This window comes from Anser anser (assembly GCF_964211835.1).
Source record: "Anser anser genome assembly, chromosome: 3".
Taxonomy (NCBI): domain Eukaryota; kingdom Metazoa; phylum Chordata; class Aves; order Anseriformes; family Anatidae; genus Anser; species Anser anser.
The window spans coordinates 49207129-49233481 of NC_139722.1; the positions used below are offsets into that span (position 1 = coordinate 49207129).

At 36.0% G+C, this 26353-nt stretch overlaps 1 protein-coding gene across 1 annotated transcript in view; it reads right to left on the reverse strand.

Annotated features, from left to right (window-relative positions):
- Positions 1–5494: 5494 nt before the first annotated feature.
- Positions 5495–26353, reverse strand: part of SEC63 (SEC63 homolog, protein translocation regulator) — a 57554-nt gene continuing 36695 nt past the window's right edge. The window contains exons 10-21 of the mRNA XM_083831846.1: positions 26144–26276; positions 24943–25035; positions 19293–19447; positions 17336–17483; positions 15642–15724; positions 13919–13978; positions 13549–13707; positions 12653–12811; positions 11609–11710; positions 7333–7431; positions 6394–6498; positions 5495–5917 (exon numbers count right to left, since the gene is read on the reverse strand). Coding sequence (XP_083687972.1) covers positions 5774–5917; positions 6394–6498; positions 7333–7431; positions 11609–11710; positions 12653–12811; positions 13549–13707; positions 13919–13978; positions 15642–15724; positions 17336–17483; positions 19293–19447; positions 24943–25035; positions 26144–26276 — 1440 coding nt within the window. The 3' untranslated portion in view covers positions 5495–5773. The remainder of the gene's footprint in view (positions 5918–6393; positions 6499–7332; positions 7432–11608; positions 11711–12652; positions 12812–13548; positions 13708–13918; positions 13979–15641; positions 15725–17335; positions 17484–19292; positions 19448–24942; positions 25036–26143; positions 26277–26353) is intronic.

Consider the following 26353-nt stretch of genomic DNA (forward strand, 5'->3'; position numbering starts at 1 on the left):
TTCAGGAAGAAGCACCTGCGCCCAGCAGTCACTTGTGCCACATGACATTTAAAGGGAAGCTAAAGACATAAATGAGGTTGTTCAAATCGTCTCATGACAGGAACAGGGTGATGGGAAGCTGCTGCCTGTGTGTTCTGCATAGGACCAAGAGAAGAGCAGGTTCTTGTGCATCTGAATTTGTTTGGGCAACTCAAGCAGATCAACCCACCAGTGCAAAATGAAGCAAGGACTATCACATTTCATCTTTTCATTTCAGGTGACCCAAGTGATTGTCACCTGGGCCTTGGAATCTCACCACCCTGTCATGGGCAGCATCTATTTTACAGCCATTATAGCCTAATCTCATCTAATGTGATTTACACATAATAATTAATGGAGCTTCAGCTGTAAGGAAATTGGTCATTCAATTTGAGTTTAATTTACTGCACATGCATATATTAGGAAGCACGAATTCCGTAGCTGTGATCAAGGCATGGAGAAATGATTGTGTGCTGTGAAGGAAAAAAACAAAACACCCAATAAACAATATGCTGCTGACCTTCCACTCCTCTTACTCTCCTGAAGCACCTCGATGGGAGGATGGTACACAAATAATCAGCATTTGGAAATACAAGGAAAAAACATCCCCGTTGCTACTGCTATCCTATTACCCAGCCGTGGGAAACAACTGGCATGTAAGTGACGATTGCCTCGTTCTGATCCCTGTCTACATTTGGGGTGTGTGTGTCTGCCAGAGACTGGGGTGGGTTGCAGTGTGATGGCTGCAAAACAGGATGCATCTGTGGCATGCACATGAACAACTCCAGCGATGGAAAACAAACTGAGCTGAAAAATGAAAGCTCCACAAACCGAGGTGAAAAATGAAAGCATCCAGTGGCACAATTTAGGATTCCTGGAGAGTTTCAAATGGGTGAAAGGAACAGCAAAGAAGGTAGGTACATACCTGCTCCCCACTCCATTTGTTTAATTATTGGTTAGCTTTTATTAATAAAGGAACAACAAATGTTTCTCCTGCAAGCACTCAAAAGCTAATAAATATACACAAAAGGCAAAAAACACTGTCTCAAGGCTACAAGACTGAGTACATTTCAACTAGGACATTTGGGGGCATGCCATTTAGGCTTCTGGAAAGACTAATTATCAGTAGTTTATTCAAAGGTGGTCCTCACGTACCAGTTTCCCAATGGGGGTAAACTGGGGGGGGGGGGGGGAGGAGTATCACTAAGGTCTAGATCTCATACCTCAATTGTCCCTAGATTGTCCTTACAAAGAGTGCTCTGCCTTCAGCAGAACACCAGCTCAGGGGTTACCACACCTGTGACCCAAACCCTTTAACCTGTGAATGCAATTTCATCCAATATTTAACATCAGCATTAGACGTAAAAAAAAGTTTGCTGTTCCCAGCTGTGATCATACCCACCAAATTCCCAGAAGTCACCACTCTGTGGGTCATATTGACTCTTTAGGGTGAAAATAAAATATAATTCTAACTCCTGCCAACTTACCTTATACATGTTTTTTCTAGGTTTTCTCTCCAGAACATATGAACATCTCCAGCTTTGTCGATGAAGCTGGTTATGTTGCTTGCATGAAAAGGAAAGCACTCAACTTATTTTGAAATGAAGGTGGATGAATTAAAACAATTTCTCATTGTGGTCCACGAAGTACCTCTGTACCACTAAATCCTATGCAGGCAATGTAACTCCCCTGTTTAATTCTTAAAGCATACATGTGGAAGGGTTATACACACTGAGAAGTTGAAAGTGCTTCTTGATTCAACACACATTAAGTTTAGTGTATGTAATTTGGCTTAAAAATATTATAATTAGCCTTACAATCTATTATGCTAATTAGATTTATTATAAGTTTCATTGGTGGTAACTGTTCCACTACTTGACTGAGTGACAAAGCTAAATGATTTCAGCAGAAAATGATTTCTACCAACTAAATAGCTTCTGTGTGGGCTCAAGTTGCACGTTAAAACAAGTTTACACACTGCATGAAATAAACTGCAAGCCATGAAAATCATACAGATATGCAATGGGAACAATTTTGGTATTACATCTAGAGTTCAATACCAAGCAGGAATCAACCAAAGATATCTCGTACACTTGTGTTTGTTTCGTGACTTGCCAAGGTCCCAACACAACACAGGAAATAAAGCAGATGCTTAAACTACTAAATAAAAAGGAATTTAAGCATACAATCAACTTCCAATACAGGTTTTATTTTTAAATAATCCTATAGTAATTCCTATCTTATAAAGGGTTTCCTTCAACAGTCTTTAAATGAATAGTCAGCAAAGAGTTTGGTTAAAAAAAAAAGATATAAAAATAGAGGAAAATGTTAGTTTTGAACAAACAATAGTTTAAAACACAAGAAATAGATAAAAGAAACCTCCATCTATGCCTTCCTCCTCCAGAAAGGGGGAGGACAAAACCAAACCTGCAGCTAAAAACAAACTAGGTGTCAACTGGAACAATCCCAATGTTTCCTGAAGAAATTTATGCCCCTGCTTCCCCCTGCTGGAGGAAGAGCTGGAATTGCTGGAATTAAGCAGTTTTGAATAGAAGCATCTTTTCTTCTCGTACAACTTGAAGATTTTTTTTCCCTCCAGTTACAAGACATTTGCAATTTTGAAAGTGTTTAGCACATTTTTGCATGACCATAACTTTCTACTCATCGTGCAGCAGACTAGAAAAAGCATCAACCAACCACTGACAACATTTTGGGGGGCAGGAACGTCACATCACGCTCAAACAAAAATCACTTTTATAACTTGTTCCTTTTATTTACACATATCTACTTCAGATGTATCCCAAACTTCAAAAAGTGGCGTTGATCTACCTTAAATGTATTTCACAGTACTTACATCTGCCAACCACAAGCTACCACCGCACCCTGTATCAGTATTTAAGCTAGGCCAGAAGCAGCAGGGCCAGCTGTGCTGCATCACCCATCTGCCTCCTGCAGCCAAATCCAAGCACAGGCCTATGGAAATGGCTTCTGCGAGCCCTGAAGTGATTTGCAGCATCTCTGCTCAGGTGGATGGTCCAGCTGCACGGGTATCTGCTCCAATCTCCAACAGGTTAAAAAAAATGGAGTATGACAGCAGGAGGGAGAAATCAAGTCTGTTTACACAGAAATAAAAGTAGGTACTTCTAAATTATGCATAGGACACTAGTGCGCAGGGGGTGCAGCAGCAGAGCACATTTTATTTCTACTGCTTTTTTTTTTTTTTTTTTTTTTACTTTACTCTTCAAGTTACTAGTCCGGACTTTCAGAAGAGTTGAGTGTAAAAATTTGTTCAATTCATTCCAATCCTCTCAAAAAGCAAGACAGACAACGGTAAATGCAAAATACTGCTTCTTCCAGTTAAAAGTTTTACGTATACGGGTAACTTACTCAAGTAAGAGTTACTCAATCTCTGCGCAACAATTGAAATTGTTATTCAAAACTTGTTATTAATGGTCAGACCACACGAGGAGCCAACTAACAATGCAATAATGTAGCACTCAGACCTGTGTATCTGCACCTGATATTTCTATTTGCATGAAGCTCTTAAATACCTCCTCACACCCACTTTGGCACCCCTCTCAGAAGAGGATGTAAACTGATGCACAACTATACAGTTAATATTTTTAGGAGAGAAAGCACCAACCTGCCTTCTTCACATTATGAACTAGATTTCCAATACCACTTCACTTCCTTTCCTTGCATCTTCTATTAAGTTACCTTGGCTATGCAGCAGGCCCACATTTGGAGTATTAGATTTAGTCTTTGTTAGTTCAATAATTATCCATGGTTTTCAGACTTCCAGTGTAATCCCAGCTGTCAGCTTTAATCTTTAAGAAGAAAATAATTCACTGTACAGACCAGAGACTTTCTTTTAAACCACTTCAATGCATTCACATCTCGCAAGTATATAACTTGACTTCTAATAGTAAAATTTAGGAACCAGTAGTCAGAACACCCACTTTCTCCCATGCTGTTATCAATTTTAACTCCTAACTATAATCACTTTCCAGTTTTTAACAACTGCAAATTTGCTAGGAATTGCTCTGGCAGAACAATGCAAGTTTGGCATTCATTTTGCCTCCTTGATAACACTGAGTCTAACACCTCTTTCTCAAGCATTTCTCTCATCAGTATAATACTTTGCTTGAAAGACTTTCAAATGCAACTAGTGTTTTTGTTATATTTTTAATTCTTTACTGTATTTTGCAAATGAAGAATGGAGTTAAGGTGTCAAGTGCATAAGCTGTTTAATTTAAACCTAGTCTCCATACTTTATTTTCAACATCTGACATTGCATATGTTTTCTCATGTTTTACAAGTTTTTCCTGCGTGATATGCACTTCAGAAGTACTTTGAAAAATACCATAATCTCATTTAGAACATTTTCAAATTTTATTTGCAACTACTGCAATTACAAAGAATATATCAATGTAAATTTGCATTTAAAGTGACATCCCTTTTTAATAAACAAGGTCACAAATTAGTGCACAGCTGATCTGGCTTTGGGTGATTTTCATAGGATGGAAATTTCTCAGTATGACAACTTGCCCCATGTCTCACAGCATCACATTTTCATAGTTGAGAAGAAGAATCTGTCTGTGGATTTTGACAAGTCACACAATAAACCAACAGCCTTGATTCTCTCTTCCCTGAACTTATTGCCCAATCAGACTATTTTTTCTGAGCAGGAGTTGGGTAGAATCCCTGCCTTGTTTACAGACCTGAAGGAGACTGAAAATAAAAAAAGACCTCTAAGAGATGCACATTTACAAATGCAAACAGGCATCAAAATATCCAGTTTATCGGTGGGAATTCAAAACTGATACAAAACATGCACTCTTTGCACGTTGTATTTTACTCCTTAAAATGTTTCTGATAGTGTCAGGTAGATTCAGATTTAAGAATGCACTTCAGCTTTCAGCATGTACCTTTTACAAAGGTATTAAGCAAAAGCTACTAACTTATGTAACACATGGTCCCAAAGTTGCTTTCAGTCACTGTGTTTATCAAAAGATTCAGATCTTCTGCTGATCTGGTGAAATACAGGCTTAAAAAATGTTTTAAGCCATTACTATTTCCTATGGCAGAGTCAAAAAAGTTTGATTTCCATAATAATCTTGGGCATTAAAAGGCAACAGTTCTAAAAAAGCAGCCCTCCAGAATATATGGAATGTAGCAATGGGTATGAAGTCAATATAGAATAATCAAGTTAAGTAAAACAGATTTTTAAAGCTATGAATGATGTGAGCAGTATCACAGCAAAATATTGAAAGAATACCACAGAACCAAGTTTGAAAGTTGAGCAGATGTTGTTTCAACCAACAAAGATTCATAACGTCGACTATACTGAAATGTCTTCTAAAATAAATTCCTAATGCAGAAAAATTTGTTTAAAGTTGGCTCCTAGCTAATAGTACCTTTTATTTAAATTTGACCCTAAACTGATCAGACGATATATAGCCCACACTTTCAGACATTTATAGTAAAAAAGCTTTTATTTTCAGTTGAAACAAATGCACCATCCTGCACTTGAAGGCTATAATGAGCCATAAGCATATTCCAAGGTTGTGTCAATGGCAACAGATTTGTTTCACCTCCACTGAGAAGTTACATAATGCACTCTTAATTGGTAAAGAAAAATTAAACTCAGCCTTCTCAAAGCTTCTGTACTGTGTTTCTCGATTATTGTACAGTTCCACAGTCAGACCAAGAGTTTGCAGTGTGTGCAGATATTGTAGTCAATTAACAGTATTGTTTAATCATCATCATCTTCCTCCTCTTCTTCCTCCTCAAAACTGTCTTCAAAGCCCTCGCTGTCTTCCTGGTCCTCATCACCTTCTATTGCTGTATCCCATTGAGGATGATTTTCTGGCACTGGTTTTGCTTCATGAACTTCCAGCTGTAATTGGATAAAGAGAAAGAAAGAAAAGAGGAGAAAAGAGTTACAAAAAATACACACCAGTTTGAGAAAACAAAACAAAACCAAAAAGGACATGCCACACAAAACTGACAGTTAAAAAAATACTGCTTCCAGAAATATGGCATGCTAGATTTTCCCATTAAATAGATGTATCTAGGACTAAGAAAAGAGAAATTGCATGACAGAGCAAATTACACTGCAAAATTTAATAAAAAAGAAAATATATATTAAAAAACGCACACACTGGAAAGCATCACAACCTTTAGTCCCATTTAAATCCATCATAAAACTGCTACTACTGGGATTAGGCAGAAACCACTTGAAAGCCACTCTTTGCAACTATTTTAAAATTAGGACATCTTGAATTCTTAGAGATAATGAGGCTTTGAGGATTTTAGTAGCTATATGAAGTACCTTTTAATACAATACAAAAACACAATACAGTTAAGCATCACCTTCAATGGTTTAATCTGGTCCAAACCCATATATGAATCTGATCTTAAATAAACTGTGTACTGATAGTTTCCAGGCTTGCCTGGTGCTGGGAATTTCAGCTCTACCTGCAAAAGAGAATTCACTCCATGAGTTCTTACTACTTTGAAATGACAATAGAACAATTAACTAAGTACTCTAATGAGCAATAAATACTATTACTGAACAATATATATATATTTTTTTTTTTTTACAAGTGACATATATTTGAAAATTCCTATATGACAGAGTATCTGCAGAAAAATAAAGAATACCCAAGCACAATACCTTCCAAGAAAGATTAATATTCGTAGTCAAATTTTTTTTTTCCTGATTTAGACCAAAGTAGCTCTACATTTTTAAGCATACAATTTCCTCCTGTTGTATGTTTCCTAACTCTAACCTCTGTGGATTTAGAAGAATATTTGGTCTGCTGAAAGTATTAGTTTACTGTTATTTGAAATGGAACACAAAATTTATTTTAAAAGAACAAAAGACATCAGGTCTCCAGTTTTCAGAAACACAAAGAACACAGCTGAAAGGTTACAGTCTCGAAAAGGCTCAGATGAGCCAAGGCTAATGTTTTACAGAAAAAGAGCACTTAGTATTTCTCACATATTTGAATAACTTTCTTTAAGAATGATCATTTTGTATGAATATTGGGTTGATCAGCTTTTGATATAAGGAAAAAATTATGATCTGGAAAGGAAGTTGAAAGGTTTAAATTATTTTTTTCTTTTTCCATTATCAATTTTCACGGTTAAAAGGCTCTTGCATACTTCTATTAGGACAGTAAAATTTGTTTCCCTTTTTAAGAGTCAAGTATGAAAAAAATAAAACTGAAATGAATTAAATGTATTTGCATACCATAATACACTTTAGTACAGCTTTGCAATACTGAAAAAGTTTTTCCACTACTTTACCTCTTCTTTATCTTTTAGTGTACAAACATGGTATGGCATACATATTAGCATCTGCTCCTTTCGATCGGCAATATATAACCACCACCATTCTTGTTTTTCCTTTCAAAAAATAAAATAAAATATTAAAAAACAGGAATATTAAAGCCACAAAGACATATTTGTACTGTTTACAGCAGTTAATTATGATTCATTGGTCCTTATAATACAGATACAAGGGATGTTGTGTTTCTTTTTTTTTATAATTCTTATTTATGTATTAACAATATAAATAGTATATGCCACACGCTGAAAGAAAACAGGTTATCACAAGTAACTGTTGGCCTCCAAAGGTTTCATTCATTCGTAGCCAACCCGATTTACCATATCAACATGGAACCATTCTGAAGAATTGTGTACACTGAGGATTAATGAGCAAGTTCATGCAAGTACAACGCTCCCCAACTCCATTTAATACTACCTTAAGTCCTTCGACAGAAACCCAGCCTGGGTGAAAAGGTCAGCATACACAGCAAAGCATGCTGAAAGACAAAGTACTCTTCCCAGTAAACCTCTGAGCCCCTTCCAAATTCCACAGGTGGGAATCCAATACTGTTCATGTATGGAATTTGAAGAATTTTTTAAGTCTACTGAAATAGTAGACTAAAAAAACAGTTGACTAGTCCAAAATCCTAATTGTTTTATTTTTCTTCTTGAACACTTCAGAACCAGTGTTCGCTAACGTAAAATTTAGATTATGCACGTAAAAAGTCACAAAAGCTAAATAACTTTCTTCTTTTGAATTGACTAGTTATGCTGGTAAGCATTATCAACATCTCACTGGAATATTCACCTAGCAAACTATAGATTTATAACATCAAAACACATACAACAGCATCCAAGAGACCCTCATCAGCGCTGTTCAGTCCCATAGCAGAGAAGTACAAAATTAACTCAATATGTTAATGCCCATACTGCAGCGTATGAAAGTACAAGCAATTGCATCACAGTAAAGCAACAGCATTTCTTCACATGGTTAGAATAGACACTAAGAACAGAAAAAACACCTATTCATACACAATTTAAGACCAGAATTTGTAGAATTATAAGCCCTTTTTGCAGCTACTCCAAGTGACTTCTTTATGAATAACTGTTCCATGTGATTACAAGGCATAAATTATTTTAAGTGTAAATTTTAACAGAAAATACAATGTCAATCTCCTTGACAGTTGTAGCAAAGACGAATCTTACACAGTAGAAATGTTTATTTCCCAGCCAAGGGGACTCTAGGAACAGAAAGATAAACAGTATAAGCAGTACTAACAAGAACAAGAATTAAAGAAGGTAGAACCATTACAGACATGGCTACTTGCCATTTTGAGCCTATGAGGCCTCTAACCATAATAGAGAAGATCATCTTCTATACAAAGATCTAAGTTTTGACATTACTAAAATACTGTGCTGACTTGCTATACGCTGGGTATGTTTCCATCACACTTAATGGCAAGGAATCTTTTTTTTTCCTTTGAGCAAAGAACAGAACTGTCAACTGAATTTTCAGAAAAACTGGTAAAAATAACACCCAACCAAGTGGGGAAAGAAATACCATTCATTACTCTAGTGCTCAAATAAATCTATAGAGTAAACTCTTTGGAAGTAAAGAACCGGAACGCAAAGTAATTTTTTATAGAAAGGACAACTGTGCAGGAGTGTCATTTTCTGTTCTCTTATTGGGTAGAATTTAAAGTTTGTGCCTGTGAGAATCTGGCAAGCTAACAGGCAAATGGGCAAAATGCCCTTTAACAGATGGGTGCAAGGTTTGGCATGCCAGGCAACCAGTATGTTCATGAAATTGGAATACCAGGGCTAGTTTCTACCTAAAAATGTCAAAACTACAATCTGTGCAGTTTCTGGATCTATCGTTGCGGAAGCAGAAGATAATTATTTAGGAACCTGCATAGATTAAAGATGCATCGCTGGCAGAGTAATCAACTGCCTAAAAACTTCGATGAAAGCATATACTGGTCCTCAGGAGGCAGTCCCAATGAGGCTCAGCAACACTCAAACATCCATAAACCCTGGAAATACAAAGATTAATACAACACTTCATCCGCAACTCTGCATCTCTGAGCTGGCAACAATCATGATTAAGTACACCATAAATCACAGAGGAAAAAATAAACCAGAGAGTTTTGTTCTTCAGGTTTTGTTCCTTCAGATTCTGCAAATCAACTCTGAATATGCTCCAACTGCAGCTGCATTCAACTTTTGGGAAATCAGTGCAGAGAAAACAGAAAATTTACAACTGCAACACCATGCATTTCCTCCAAGTTCAAATATTCGGTCCAGAACTATATTTTCTTTTTTAAACAAAATACTGCATTTTGATTTTATCATAAAATCCATCAACAGCTTTGTTACACACAGCAGCTTATTACTTGAGAGCATAAGCAAAGTCTCTGAAGGAACCTTTAGTGCAGTAAAAATAAAACCTAATAGTTAGCACCCCTGTAGCACAGCGCATAGTATGTACTATTTGAGGTTAAACTGATGACCAAAGCCAGCTGCCTTTGCAGCAACAAGCAACAACTCTGCTGCTATCTGACATGATCTAAGGCAGACAGAAGAGCAAAATGCCAGTACAGCTTTTCTTTTCATACTGGTGCACAGTCAGAAGTTGTATTGAGAGATGGGAAGTTGCCTAATAACATCAGGAAAATGCAGCATTACAATAATCTCTTACAAAACCAGATGTCATGAGGCAGCACAACTCTCAGCTAAGGCCTTTAGGAAGAGTTTCTTTGGTTTGTTCGTCTATCTTGTCTGGCTCCTCAGCAACGACAAAGAAGTCACAGAAGACAGTGCAGGCACACTGGTTAGATCCCTGTCCTCACAATTACATCCTCACCTCTACGAGGTCCAAAAGACTCTTGCTTCCCACACTTTGCTTTCTAATAATAGCAGAACTGAGTAAAGACAGCAGGAATAGTAGGATCACAAGCATGGGTACAACAGTGTATGCTTTGCACGTGCAACAAGCCGTACAGAGCACAGAGTCTTGGGGAGTTAAGAGAAGGAGCAGATACACAGTGTCTCCAATGTTCTCCTGTTCTTCCCTATCTCAGTCACCTCCTTTAAACCACAAAAGGAAGCATAAGCCTTGCATCTCCTCCCTGTTACTGGAGCCAGCACAATGCAGGAGAAGAGACCCTAGACTAGCTCCCTAGTCAGACAGCAGGGAAGCAAAGGGAACCCTCTGAACCACCGGCCCGGAAAGAAAGCATGGCCAAATACTCCTCCTTTCTGGTTCCAATCTGGTCGTCTCCCACTGAGCTTTCTCACTTGCTCAGAACACAAAACCCACACTTTGAAAAATCCCATCCTTTTCATGGTTTCATTGTTGTAATGGGTTTTCAGCCACCTGCAAATTCGCCAGCAGTTTGCGTAAGTAACAACCGACAGAACTTGCAAAACCAAAGGCTGCTGTAGAGACACCCCAACCTACCTACAGTACTGAGACACCATTCTTAAATACATCCCCTTCTCCTTTCTCTGGCACCTCCTCACAGCTGACTTTATATTTTTAAGCTGTATAGAAAAGAGTGCTCCGTGATTGGCTTATGCCGGTTCCAGGCTATGCTGTGGTACAAAGAGGCAGCTTTACTAACCCTCTCCATCTTCCACAGCTGCACCCTCCTTTGCCACCACGCTGTTGCATTGAGACTAGAAGTCAAGCAGCAAGCCAGAACAACTGCTGATCTAAATGACTCCCCAAACTCTCCGGTCATTTTTGTTTACACAGGAGGAGTCAAGACCTCCCCCTCCCAGAGGGGCTTGCAGCAAGCTAAAGAGCAGGTAATGCTCTACATTAACTCTTTATTTAGAGCAACTGCTGTGCTTTCACATTGCACAGCACAAATGGAAGAGAGTACTATAAATTAGAGCCCTAAATCTGAAAGGTTTCATTCTGAATGTATCTGTATGTAGTAGATCAGCAGAAGAAAACTTTATTTTTTCCAATGGCAACAAGCTATCTTAAATTATATACAAATTTGCAAGCTCTGGGAACTAGATAGAAAGAATAACATATCAACAGGTTTTACTAAACTATCTGAGAAAGTTTTAAGAGGATTTTTTAAGAGGATTTTAGAAAGCAAGACATTTTCAAGTAAAGATTAACAATTTCTTCAAGTATTAAGATATTTTTGAAGTCCAGTATTTACAGGAAAACTATATAAAGAGTGATTATTTATTATATTAATTCTCATGTTTCACAACTATAATGTTTTCTATTACTGACCTCAGGAAAAAAGAGACTGTAAACGGGATGTGTTATCTTCGACTTGGTTTCAAGAAGAGCTCGTTCCTTTCTCTGTATACTTTGTTGTAATTCTTGCCACTCCTGTCAAAGACAAATTTAAAGAGTTACTGTGCACTAACCATCTCTTGACCAAAAAAAGGAAAAATTTTAGCCTATGAAAAAAAAAACCTAGGACAAGTTCTTACACTATACTGCACTATGTTTTATAAATGGGAAAGGCACATAGAGATTAAATTATACAGTACAATTAAAAGCAAAATATAGTTTTACAATTTGATATATAAATATATAATGAAACCACTAATGTAGGTATTTAAAAAAACAACAAAAAACAGATCTGCAAAATCAGTCTGCACATTCAGAACTCTCTACTATGGCATAACCTATAAACACTCATCTAATCTGTAAGTGTCTTGATTAAAAGCTTTTTTCCCCACCCAGTCAGAAAATTATTCTCACCCTGTATTGGGCTTCCAGCTGTCTCTCTTAAGTCTTCCACTGTGGTGCAGAAGTCATCTGCAACCACAATGCCTCATCCTCAATTGCAACCTCTTAATCCCCAGTTTCAAATGACTAACCGAATAATCAACAGTAGAGTTTTCATATTAAGCACATGTACCAGTTCCTTCAACTACTACATGCTTATAGTATGTATTATACAGTATAAAATAGCTACTGTATATAAAGAACAAAATTCAAAGGAGAGGCGTTATATGATAATCTGCAGCAGATAGTAATCAAATTAAGCTGAAAGAAACATTGCAAACACTCCCTGAAGTTAAGCTAGTTTTCTCTTTTCATTTTTATGCTTTGTCTACATCGCAAAGACTTTTCACTACTCTTTCTAAAACAGACTTGCAATGACAGAGCTCTTATGCCAGAATGAGACCTGAAAACCTCTGGTGTACTGGTATTACTCCTTTATCCTAGTGTTGCCTAGCCTGAGGGGATGCTAGAGGATTAAAATGCATTTTCTCTCAAGCCCAGAGGCAACATTACCCTTCAAGAAAAAGCAAGACTTACAGCTTCATCGTCTTTGTTTTGTTTCTCATCTTGTTCTCTGTCGGAGTCTCTGTCACTTCCATCATCTTTTTCACTTTGAGAGTCCCTGTTTGTTTCTTCTTCTTCGGATTCACTTCCTTTATCAGAGATCTCTTCTTCTTCTTCCTTCACAACTACTTCCTAGTGAGGAAAAAAACAACAAAACCACCCACCTCTAACTTAGTTTGTCTGCATTACTGTAGTATGTAGCATTTTCAGCACTTGTTTTAAGGTCATAGCTCTCATTTCCTATTTTGATCTACATTCTTCCTGTGTCACAGAGTACATCTACAATGAAGATTAATCTTTTTCACCTCATGTCCTAAGAGGAGCAGGGAAGCAATTTTCCTTCTCCATATGGTATCCGCAACACAAATAGGAGAAAGGAGTGTTTGATTCCAGGGATGCATTTCAAAAGAGTCATACAAAAATTAGAGAGAACATAAGGAAATACCTACAACATGACCCATGAAATGGAGAAAACACCATGCAGTGGGAGCATAAAGGTACTAACCCTGTTTAATTTACCAGAAGAAAATCTCACCTTATTCATTTTTTGTCCTTAAAGTAAAAGTAAAAGGTATGGAACAATCCATATCCCAGATGGCAGCATAACAAAATTATTAAAAAGGGAATATGAAGCCAGACTTCTAATCTAGTTAGGCACAATTTTCAGTGGGCCACAAGAAACACTACTAGGGTGGGGTTCACTGATAATTTTATCCGTAATTTTTTTTAATTTCAAGAAAAAGAGTATTTTAGGAAACACGCTTTACAGAAGCATTGAATGAAATGTAAAAAACAAACAAAACAAAAATATCAGATTAGGAATGATAACCTGAACATAAAACTAAAATATCAATGAATCTATGAGCTACCCCATTAGCTTGTTTTTGCTTCTGCTGTTTTGGTGGCTGCAATGAAGGCGGCACAGGTTTCTTTTTTAATGGCTTCTTTTTCTTTGATTTTGAAGCTTTCTTGGTTCCTTTGTTCTTTTGCTGCCATCCTTTGCTCTTCATTTTGTTGCCATCTCCTTGCTGTAAGAAAGTAGTATTTAAAATATTTATTCTGTTCATCAAATTTCAGGTATCCACTCTACTTCAAGCATTTTAAGCTGAGAACCAAAGTTAGAAAACAGAGTTCAAGAGACACTTAGTAGGTGTTTCTGAAGAAGATGCTTGAGAAGGGCAAATATAGTAACTCAAAGTTCTCTTCGGCTAGCAAGAGGAACATTTGTTCTCAACTTACCCCCTCTTCTGCTGGTTGCTCTTCTGCTGAACATATAGACTGTTCCTTTTCAAACACTTCCTGATTAGAGAAAGATGTGAGAACTGTTAATGCCTCTCTGTACCAAACGAGCAAATGATTAAAGAGTTGCATTTATATTTGAACTTAACTAAATATAGCTAAATCCGTTCTGAAGGTTTTATTCATTCTGAAGGTTTTATTCAAAATTTTTTTTTCCACTGACAAACGCAACAGGGGATTAACACATCAAAATTAGACTATTTCAAACATTTGGTCTAGGATTTTTCCACCACTAACATTAAAAAGAAATTTAGTAACAACGTGCCATCATGTTCCAAAGAACCTGCTTGTTTTATCAAAAATAAATCCTTTATCACAAAAGCAAACAGTAGTAAAATGCAAATGCTGTTCCAATTGCCAGAACATTAAAAACTAACAGCTGCACTGCTAATCAGGGACACAGGAAAGCAATCAAGCTAGATATACGAAACATTAAGACAAAAACACAAAGTTGGTATTCTGTTCACTAGAACATATCTACCTAAATGGAAGTTTTCCATGTCTTTCTTTCATCAAAGCATACTATGTGCCATTAAAAAGAACATAAAAACAGCTACAGGGATACGTCTTACAGAATGATGGCAAACAAGAGATACCACCACAAAAAGTGTCTTATAAAGAGCTAGTTCTAGTGTTTAGACCACGTATATCAAGGTCAGACCGCCTAGTAGAGTTCCCTGTAGAAAGCACCTTAAATGAGTTTTCTATGCACTGTCAGACCTCTTAATTAATTTTGAAGTACAGGTAAATTTGCTCACAATTTTCAGCTTTCTCCAGCAGAGTGATGGTGCTTTTACTTTCTACTTACTGCATCCTCAGTTATCATCGAGATGCTGCATTCTGAAATTCCACAACATGAACACATGGTAGTTGCACATACAGACTGCTTTGTGTTTAACTGCCTTCAGTGTGTAGCCTGGTCCCCAACTGTTATACTCCTGCTTGTATGCCCTATGTTAGTGACTTAACTCAAGACCTTCCATTTACTTAGACAAATAGTACAGATGTAAAAAAATATACTGGAGGCTCTGTTGGGTAAAAGTTTATTTAGGTCGTGTACTACCTTTTTCATTCAAATAAAGTCATTACTACATTTTAAGATAAAAAGTAAGCACAAGTCGGAAATTTAACTCTCAGGGTGTAGTATTATTTTGGTTACATAATGTTGCTACCAAGTCTACTTTCTATGGCACAGGTGTTTCTCCTTTATATTAAGTTATGCATATGCTATACTCTGCTGGACTGAGTTTCCTAAGTGTCCAAAAAAAAATCAATGGATTTGTAACATTGAGCCCACAAAGTGAAATCAGTTTCAAACACTATCCTAAGTATTTGATCTAATACTTCATCCTAGCTCAGGAACTAAGTTTCTGAATGTCTTTCACTGTTACTTACAAACCTCAGGGCAGTATCACCTGCCATATTCTTTTATTGTTTTCTACAGAGCTGCAATGGGTCTGACTCAACTTCAATCTGACCCCAAGAAAACTGACTCATTCAGAAACAGAAATATAGAGAGGATCAAGAGCACAAGTTCTCAATTTCAAATCGTTATTTTACAGCTATATTAACAAAACACTACACTAGCTCCCAAAGAATAAATGCTTGCTTACTGGCAGATAATTGCAGTTAACCTTAAAGAACAAGTATTGTTAATACTTACTGCCATGGTCTGTCTTGTCAGTGTGACCAGAACAGTGACAAGAGAACCCACTGTAATATTGTTGCTGTCTTCATCATCCAAAACTAGGATAAAAGGAATGGAAATTACCTGTTACACTTCTGTCAAGCATTTTTTTCCATTACACATTATTTTCTGTCAAAAAATGGAATTTGTATGCTTATATTTAGACATAACAGAAACAATCTCAAAATATTATTAAATAAAGTCTCTTACAACATCAAATATACTATCAGGATGAGGGCTGGTAATTCAGCAAACTATAAAATAGCAACATTGAGTTTGAAATTTTAATTGCATGGAAGTTAGAAAATTCAAAGTTATTGCTGCTGTGGGAACCATAATTCTATTATATTGTGCATTATATATATTAAAGCATAAAACTTCAGAAACATGAAATACCACATACGACCAAAGGGACCTTGTTGTATTTGTTCTGGGAATCGTAAGTTTGATTTTCCTGACTTTCATATGATTAACAACTCAATTTCAATGCCACTTTAACAATCATGCATTTAATTCTTTTTTAAGTAGAAGGAGAAGGAAAATAAAAGAACAGCAATGATTACTTTAACTAAAACATCAAACGTAAAACCCGCAGGAAGGCCATTGAGGAGTTTCTCTCTTCAGTCTATGAACTGGAGAATGTCCCAGGTTGAGGAAGAAGAGTTATATCCCAGTGTGGAACTTTTATTTACACCCCACCCTGCCCCAGGAAAGCAGTTTTACTATTCACTAGTTTCACATATATATATTACATACAATGTTTCATTATATTCCATATAACTTCAGTACAATAAAGTAGTGGGGTTTCTGTTGTTGTTTGCTTTTTTTTTTAAAAAAAATTAGAAATACCAAGCTCAACAGACTTTTGTTTCCTTAACAGGCATTTTCATTAACATTTTGTTCTCAGAGAAGACTATGCATATGACAAGTTAAAAATTAGGCTACCCAAACAAAATGCATCACATTTTGAATTTGATCATTGCCACCACAGTAACAATATAAATAAGTATTAGAACAACCTTTCATATATTTCAGATTTACTACCACTGATCTTCCACACAGGAAAGGAGACTGAAGAACCAATCCACTTGCCACTAAACAGCTACCTAACTGGGACTGCTTAATAATATACCTAAACTTCAGAGATTAAGACAGATACACTCATTGAAACAGTGCATAAAAAAAATCTAAGCATAGCATGGAAAAATTCTACCATATATGAAAACCGTAGAAAGATTATCACAAATAGACCCATGAATATTTAGTCATCAGGGTCTCCAATTCAAAAATTTCATAACTGACTCTCCATACTGGAATAAGCTGAGCATAAATTCTGGTATAAGGACAACTTTTTAAGATAGCTAATAAAAGTGGCATTTCAACCAGAATTCCATATTACTCATGAAATATTAAATCAACTGGTGAAATACCAGATAAGCTCCTGTAGGAAAAAGTATTGCTGGCTTGGGAATTTGTGAAATGTTTTAATGTATTTTATCTTCGCAGACTATTAATCTCACATACAAGAGTCTGCCAATCAAGAAATGTCATTTCCAAGCCACATAAATAATAGTGAGTTGTGTTTCACAGTCTTCCAAAAGACTATTGCCAATAGACTACCAAAATGTCAGAAGGCTGACACATATAGAACAAAAAGACCTCCGACTTACCCTGTGGTTTTATATCCATAGTGACATAAGGAAAGCTACCAAGGACAGCCATAACTTCATCATATTTCTTATCTTCAAGGAAATGCAGTAAATTCCGACGATCAGAACCTTTCAAACTCACCAAATCCTGAATACTTTTGATTTTATACTGAATTAAAAAAAAAGAAACCACATGGTAGCAGAGAACACAGTTCACAAAAACTCTTGCTAATACATCACTTGTGTCCCCACATTACTAATACATACACAACATTTGATTTGTTCTTATAAAAAAGCCACATTTTAGAAAACTAGCAAGTTTTGCAAAGCAATAAAACAAAGAGGTTCCATTCTAACCTAATGGTTCTGGTCTGAACATTGGTGTTTTCCACAGAATGCAATCCCTTAGAAACTGAATAGATTTGTTACAAAACTATTATTTAAGCTCAGCTCCTTCAGAAAGCTGAGTCAAGAAATCCTATTAATTCTTTATTTAACTGGACTACCTCAGTGCTTTGATATTTATACTAGTAGGAAAAAGCTAAGTAACTTGTACTTAGTTGTTATATTGAATTACAAAGAAATCCAAAATTATTCCTTTTTAAAGATTTGCAGAGTGGAGGGGCAAGGACAGAAACAGATTTGTCTGAACACTAAATTACCTCAGACTATTAGAAAGCATGTATTTTATTAAAATCAACTTAACGTATCTAGGCAGGTTGATCATGACTCCGGGCAGGCTGATCATGTCTCCATCTAGGGGACTATATTTCAAATGAATTGCACGGGAATCCTGTACAAATAAGCCTAACAAACTGGTCTCCTCTCCTTCAGGAGAAACATGAGTGGGATTACAAAGTAGTCAAATTCTTGTTTTCTTAGGAACACTACACATATCAAAAATATATTCAAAATTGTGTGTACTTTTTTGTATGCTCCCTATAGACTGCAGCTGGATTAAGGAAAATAAGCATTTAACAATACTTGTAAGAGAATGGTTCTTCTACTTGATGCCAAGGAACAGACTAATGCCACTGAATGAGCATCTTCAAAGTAAATCAAAAGAAAAATGTGGCACTCAAGAATTCGTTATCTTTACACTAATAAAGAAGCATTTAAACACCACCTAATGCTGTAGTTAAAGCTAAACAAAGCTTTCATTACATAAAAATATTTTTAACATTTATCACAATTAGCCACTGTCATAAGACTGTCACAAAAGTCAGCCTCTATTAGAATATAACTGCTTGCTTCTAACCAGGAATTTGTGGAAGATATGCTACAAATAAGCAGGTTTGAACACAGCATTAGTCAGTGCAACAGGCATAAAGAAATGTATACAGGTATTCAGGCAACATAGTCACGTGATCTTTTTTGTACTAAGTTCTACAAATATCAATACTTATCCAACTACAACTACACAGCAATAGCTTTGTTTTTTAAATGCATCCTCCTTCATACATAAAGGATCACAAAACCTGAAATACTTAAACACAGTAATTAACTATTTTTTTCCCTTTATGAAGTCCTTTGTGCTATCATCGAATCACATTTTCTATCAAACTAGATTACAGAATGGTGTAAAGCCAAACAAGCAAAAAAACATATTCCAGCTGTACTGTGAAAACATGCTACATTCAACAGAAGATAACACTTTGCAATAAGAAAGAAACTGTTTCTTCTGTTTGAGGTCAATGTGCCTTTTATACTTAACAGATATCTGATCTTAATTCCTACCTCCTAACAGAGATAGAATTTAAAAATACAAAAAGCACACAGATCAAGGATATATTGCACTGAATTCCTCATACTCCTATATATGCACATCCTATTTATACATAGATATATATACACACACACAAATACTGATATTTTCTTTTTTCTCGTAGTTAATTCGTGACCTTGTTTCCTTATAGACCAACAGGCTAATCAAAACAATGTTTTAATAAATTAACAAGCATCATTCCTAGTCTTATACCTTTTTATGATTGGAGACTCGCCTAAGATTGTCCTCTTCAATGTGAGGCAGCTGCAGAAGTGGAGACTTGAACTGCTGAAGTCCTTGGACAGTCATCTGGGAAAGCTTCATGCAATTTTCCAGAGATCCCAAAGATGGAGCACGGAACTCCCTTTCTTGGGGAGAAAGGAATATACCACATCATTTTATTTTTTTTTCCCCTTTTACACTTTTCCAATCTATATTTGAATTATAGACTACAGGCAACCTTGTTTTCAGTAAACCGAACAGAAGAAAGTAGCATTTTAAAGCTTTCAGCTTAGTTAATCAGGCAGCCTTTTTACTCTCCTTGTAGTCACATAGTTCAGCAGACATTTTCCTTCCCCCCTATTTAAGCTATCATAGTTGAACACTAAGAAAAGAAAGACTCCCATCTAAAAGAAAGACTCCCATCTAACAGTCTCAGGGAACAACAGCACAACGTATCTGTGCTGCCAGTTACAGAGAGAAGCTCCACCACAAAGTTTGTGGGAAAAAAACACAGCATCAGAAACCTGTTTTACATTTGTATACTATGTATGTGTGCATGTTTAACACATTTAGCTCTACTTTGTAAGTATATCATTAAATATAACCTATCATTAATCTTTTGCAACACATTATTTCCAAGATTTAAAAAGGGTTCTAAGATCATCTTGAGAGATAAACGTAAAAGTAGCAGCCTAGCACATGCAAGAAAAAAAATGTAGGTATAACTGAAGCTAAGCAGAGCATATTATGTTGGAAGGCAGTAAGAACAGCTGTAAAATATCAAAGGCAAGATGACTTATAAGCAAGCCTAGAGGATAGGTGTCTAAGCAAACATCTACACAACTTTTCATTTAGAATTTTTTTTTTTTTTAAGTACAGAGAGATATACATGCTACATCATTAAACAAAGCGAAGATACACAAGGAGAAAGTCTTAACCAGAGCCCAGCAAAAGAAAAAAATTGCCATTTAATACTCTTCATCATGTCTGCAAAGAAAAAAAGAACAGCAAGGCAGACAGGTTTCCACATACTGTCCTCTACTACTTTATTTGACAACTGTCAATTCGTAAATAAGATTTCAGAAAACCCTGTTTAGGAAACCCATTTCAGAATCCAGCAGCTCATGAGCTGTTGCAAGTATGAAATTGGCAATGTTCAGGTTGCTCTATACGCACTTTCCACTGAAACAGAAAAATAAGTTAGATGTTCTTCAGAGAGACAAAAGGAAGTTACACAACTTAATTCTTTTCTGAACTCGTACGTGGCATATGAAAGAGCTGAAGGCAGTTTTAAACAAGCATTACAGAAAGGACATAACTTACAAAGCCTGTCAGCTTATCTATAAATCCATGCATGCATTTTCCTAAACTTTTCCCAGAAACGATCAATTTTTGATTATCTTGACTTGTACAGCTATTTTTAAATATATTTCTACGCTGAATATAAGTATAAATACAACTATTTGTGCACATACAAATACCAATATACACATGTGTGTATACAAACATGTATATTTGGTATAGATGGATTTGACTGTTAGTGGTATGTCTGAGATGCTACAACAGGGGCACACGGGCATCTTTCAATAAATAGATGGATGGTAAGATGGAATATACCCACACTGCTAGGGCTGTGCAATCATGATTACCACAGTATCAGGGCAGTTACAGATGTGGCTATCAACAGGTTTACTTGCACCTGGATCAGAGGGCAGACAGGCTGTAACCTGCACCTCACCAAAAAAAATACCAAAACAAAAATTGCCAAGTGTTCTATTTAAGCACCAGTGGCCAAGAATTTTGATACAAAACAAGTTTATATTAATTTTAAAACCTTTTACAGAGGAAATATGGAAAGGTAACAAATCTGATCAAAGAAAACAAACTTGATGTCTTCGGTATATGTTCTCCATCTACACCACTACTTTTCTGCACATTTATAGGCAGCTGATACTGCATTTAAATGCATGTGAAAGATTGCTCCATCTCCTGTGCTCCACTGGCCCCTCTCCCCCCTTATGGCCTGTTTCTTCATGAATTATACCAAGCTATAAATACAATCAGCTATCAGAACGAATTACGCAACAGGACTTTTTATTTTTTAAACACAATATATTAATAAATAGCACAAAGATTATACAAAGCAGAGAGAAAAATAACACCAGAGAGATTACGAAGGGAACCATCTGGCTAGAAATGCTGATAAGTAACAAAGATGCAAATTCTACCTTTCAAAAAACAGTAATGGGTAGACTAACCTTCCAACTAAGTAGCACAAAATTTCATTTCCGTCTTACCTATCTACAACCTCCCCTGTAATCTTTTTCGTCTGCTTCTAAGGAAAGTCACACTGCAAGCTACGTTAATAAAAAGGTCCTAAATATTCTCTGACAAACTGGCTTTCACAGGAAATTCACCTAGAGCTTTGAGACCACAGAGCACCAGTCAAAGCTGATATTCCTGTTTCTCAAAGCATTAACTCATCATCCACATGACAGTAGAAAACATTTTAACCAAGCTGGACAACGTTATTTTGGTTTCCTGAAAATAACATAGGACTATCCGCCTGAGAGCGAATTTGAGAGCAGTATAGCTTTTAACAATACCCAACTGCCCTCTACATAAGTGTCATAACTGCATATATTTTGACAGCTTCTGCTTGTCAAAGTGCACAAGATAGCACAAGATAAGATGACCTTTAATCTATGAAACACAAGGACATCCAAAACATATGACATGAAACAAGTCGATCACAAATTTAAATGCAAATAACAGCTGCTTGTGAGGGAATGGGTCAAACCACAACCTCTAAGTCACACTGCATCTCCCAGTCTGAATTATGAAGCCTACTCTGAGCGGACAGCTCAGCTGATGTTTAACCTTCCTGCATACAGTTTCTAGAGCATATTGTATGTTTTTGACAACAAACACCGCATTGACAGGGCAGCTTTCCACTTAAAGGATGATCTCAAGGAAGCCATCAAGATAGCTGATAATCAGTGGGCCTGAACTACCAGTTGTCACCACAAAACAATGGATGCAAACAAGGGATGCCACAGAGCAAGGCATATTTTCAGGGAGCAGAATGTAAAATAAAGTCTCACAGGCTATGCAGAAATTTGGCAAGAGCATACGAGACATTTTATCTGAAGGTAATTCACAACTGCTACATTTTTTCACCAGGCTGGAAAAATCATAGCAGCGAATAAAACTCTGACTGGACTGAAATGAAAATAACATCCATTTTGTTTTTATGAAAGAAAATTCAAACTGTTATTTGCAAATAACAAATAATAAACTCAAACTTATTTGCAAAGAATGACAGCTCTGTTAAAAATTAAGACCTACATTCATTCTTTTATGATGGATTATTTCTGATAGGGCTTGCTAAGAAAGGTAGTGTCCATGGCTTTCATGGGGATACACAGCAGTAGTACAGTCCGCAGCACTACTTTTGCTATCCACAGGGGAAGGATGCTTGTCCCTGTCAGGGGAACTTCATAAATCTCCCTCCACGATGTGCTGTCCTTAGTATCTGTCACTCTTTCTTGCATCTCCTTCAAGAACAGCTGACATGGGATTGAGATGAATGCTGTATGGACATTTTAAAAGTTAACTAGGAAACTAAGTGTCAAGTTTCTGAAGATTAATTTTCAAGGTGCTTTTCTTCAAGACTTGATTACAAAGAAGTATGCATAAATGCTTACAGAATTTTTGAAAGCACAGATTTTAATACTACTGCTACAATATTATTAGTATTATTTCAGGATATTTGAAAGATGAACATAGTGCAAAACAAAACTCCTCACCCAGGCATCAATTTAGCTTTCACAAAATATGATTTATCCACAAAATGTTTCTTCAGATAATATTAACCCCATGCCTTCACCTCTATTTTAAAATATCAGGACTGCTGGACACCTATTGCTAATTAAAGAACATGATAATTAATTTGATGTACCATGCCATTATTTTGAAAATTAGAACTGAAACCAGAAACTTCCATCGTTTAAGTTTTAAGGTACTTTATATTACACTAAGATGGCAAATACAGACTTAAACGAAAAAGAGAGTCTTTCAAAAACTGCAATACCTTTTATATTACTCATATCTTAAGAAAATAAACAACAGCTTTTCAATTTCCAGTTTGTTCCCAGTGAGAAAGTCAGCAGGGAGTAAAATTCTGCATGTGTGCTGTCATTAAAAATAGAGCCAACATTTTAAATTTGCTAAGCAACTAAATAGCAAACGACTAAATACTTCTATCTGGCACATGCAAGGGCTTATAAGGAAAAAAATGTTTTCATACAAGTGCGTTTTCTAATTAGCTAGAATATGTTGACTCAGCCTGGCTGAGCTAGCAAAACTTTGAAAAAATATTTCCAAAACAGCTACTTAGCTTTTTATGAAATACATTATTAAACTATTAAACAAATAGAGCTTGAAAGCATTGGTTTCCCCATGTTAAATACGTATTTGAGATTCCTTTACAGTATGGCTGTGGTGCTAGTCCAGAGAACACTCACAAAAACATACCCAGTATCTATCCACATACAGCTGAGCTCCTAATATGACTCTCATTACTAAATATAATGCTACAATAACTTATACAATGAAAAATACATCTGTTGTTTCTTTTTAGGTTTCAAGTTTGCTCCCCAGCAGTCTCAGACACTGGTAAAGACAATGTGTATTTCTCTTTAACTTCTTTGTTGCTTCTTTTTCAAATAGGATAGTCAAACAGCATGCAACAGCTTTATCTATTCGTGTCCTCTCTCTCATTTTACCGGATTATGGAGCACCATTTCCAGCACCACATGCAATAGGGCTGAGGAAGATCTTCCCCAAAACTATTCTTGTTAGAAGACTATTAACGCTTGTTAAAGGGTTTGGGTCTAGTGAAGACCAGCCAATGAGTATTATTTGACAGCTACCATAATAGTCACCAGTTTGCCATAAGTATGCCCTGCTTATATTTGTTGTGATAAAGGAATAAGACCCGAGTCTTTACTCCACAAACAACCCTCTTAAGCTTAATCCCTTTTTATAATAAAAATGAAAAAGCTTAAGTATTACATTTCAAATGAATTATAATTTTTTACAGCAATTACAGCGAAGTACCTGCCATTACAAAATCAGGAAAAAAAACATACACAGCAGGCTAAACAACACTGGTACCAGAAATGAAGAAGTTTGAACAATACACACAAAAGAAGAAATGATAGCAAAGAAATGAGCTGAAACAAGTGACGCTCATAACAGGAGGGGAAGAGCTAGAAAAGAGTGCAATTAAAAGATAGATGAACACAAGGTTCGATTTATCTTATATTAAGTGCTATGCTGACAAAAATGAACCAGATCTTTAAGAAAATGTTTTTTAAAGCATTTTAAGAGAAAATTTTAATAGCAAAAATTAAAAGCTGAACATAGATTCTCAAGATTTCAGAGTAGGACTTGGCAGTAGCAGCATTTCAATCCTGAAAGTGGAGAACTCTCTCACTACAGTAAACAGAGTGAAAGCGCATTTAAGCATTTCTAAATATCATAGATTAAGTTCTCCTCAAGAACCACAGACTCTTTTTGAAGTATTGCAATGAAGAATGATATTTACCTGTTTTAACTATACTGTTTCTTTCCTTACCTTCACGGCTTCGAGCCATTATTATTAGTTGGCAGATCACGTTAATCATTTCTTGAAGTAGTGCCGGACTCTTTTTCAGGATAAACTGCTGATCTGCAAGACAAAACTTGCTGCAATTATACTGCATCCTATTAGGAAAAAAGGGAATAGTTTACATGAACTGGTCGTTTAATGGTATAGCCTTCATTTCTATTCATTCCTGTATTATTGAAACTACCACTTCATTCTCACTGAAGCACCTGTCTATAGGATTCTTTAACAAAACAGGAAAGAGAAAGTGCTAAGAGGGAATAAAAGGTTTGTACAGAAGACAAACAGCTTTCAGTTCAAAGTACTTATTAAATCAATCTAATACAGGATGTCCAAACAATTTAACACTCTTACTAAAACAGTGTTATTCTTTAGGTAATCACAGGTTTTTAACAGAGGGATTTAAGTGAAGTATGAATGTGGGAAAAAAAAATACAATTTGTAAAGTACTATCTAGTTATAAAGATCTATGTAAGTACAAACAACTCAGTAACAAGGAAAGGAAGGACTTTACTTAGTAGAGATTTAAAATCATCTGATTTTCCAGTTGCTTTCAAAAAAGTAAACCAGAGCCTTTTTTTTTTTAAGGAAGTTTTAAAATACGGAACACCAAGTTCATTGGTCAGCCTAAGAAGCCACGAGTTTCATGGATGAAACTTAAGAACTGCATTTCAAAACATTTCTGCCTGAACATTTACAATTATGAAGAATTGCAAAATATGTAACTGAAGCTCGTATGTAATTGATATTTTGACGTTCTAATTTAATCTCCCTTGCTTCACACAGAGTTAGGGTGGAAGTCAAAAAACACGAATGGAAAAGTTAGAGAGCAATATTATGCTCATCTTAGATTTCTTTGCTCTGAGAAGGAAATAGACTAAAACGTTACATGTGTGAGGTGTATTACAAAGAAAAAACACTCCAAAGTTACATCTGCAGGCAAAAAGCATCAACAACTACAATACTAGTATTACAGGGCTATCAAGAGAATGATAAAATGCTAAGTAAATGTTTTCAAAGAGTCATTCGAACTGAAAAGCTAAGTGTTCTGCGTAGAGATTATTGAACAGAGATCCAATGCAACTCTTTAATGGATAAAAATTATGAGTACTGTAGCATGCAATTTGTTGCTCTGTTTCAACAATGTCTGATTAGGAAGAAAAGTCATTACCTTCTTCAAGACTCTCAGGGACTTTCATCCTTGCAAGATGAGTCAACAACAGAACTCTGGCTTTCAGGCTGTAAGGGCAGGTAAGTGGAGGCTCATTCTTCTTTAAATTTATGCCACCAATTTCTCTGATTAGCTAAAATAAAATATTTAAACACAAATGGCTATTTTGGCTCCAAAGAGAAACAAATGTGAGGACAACAGTTTTCAAAA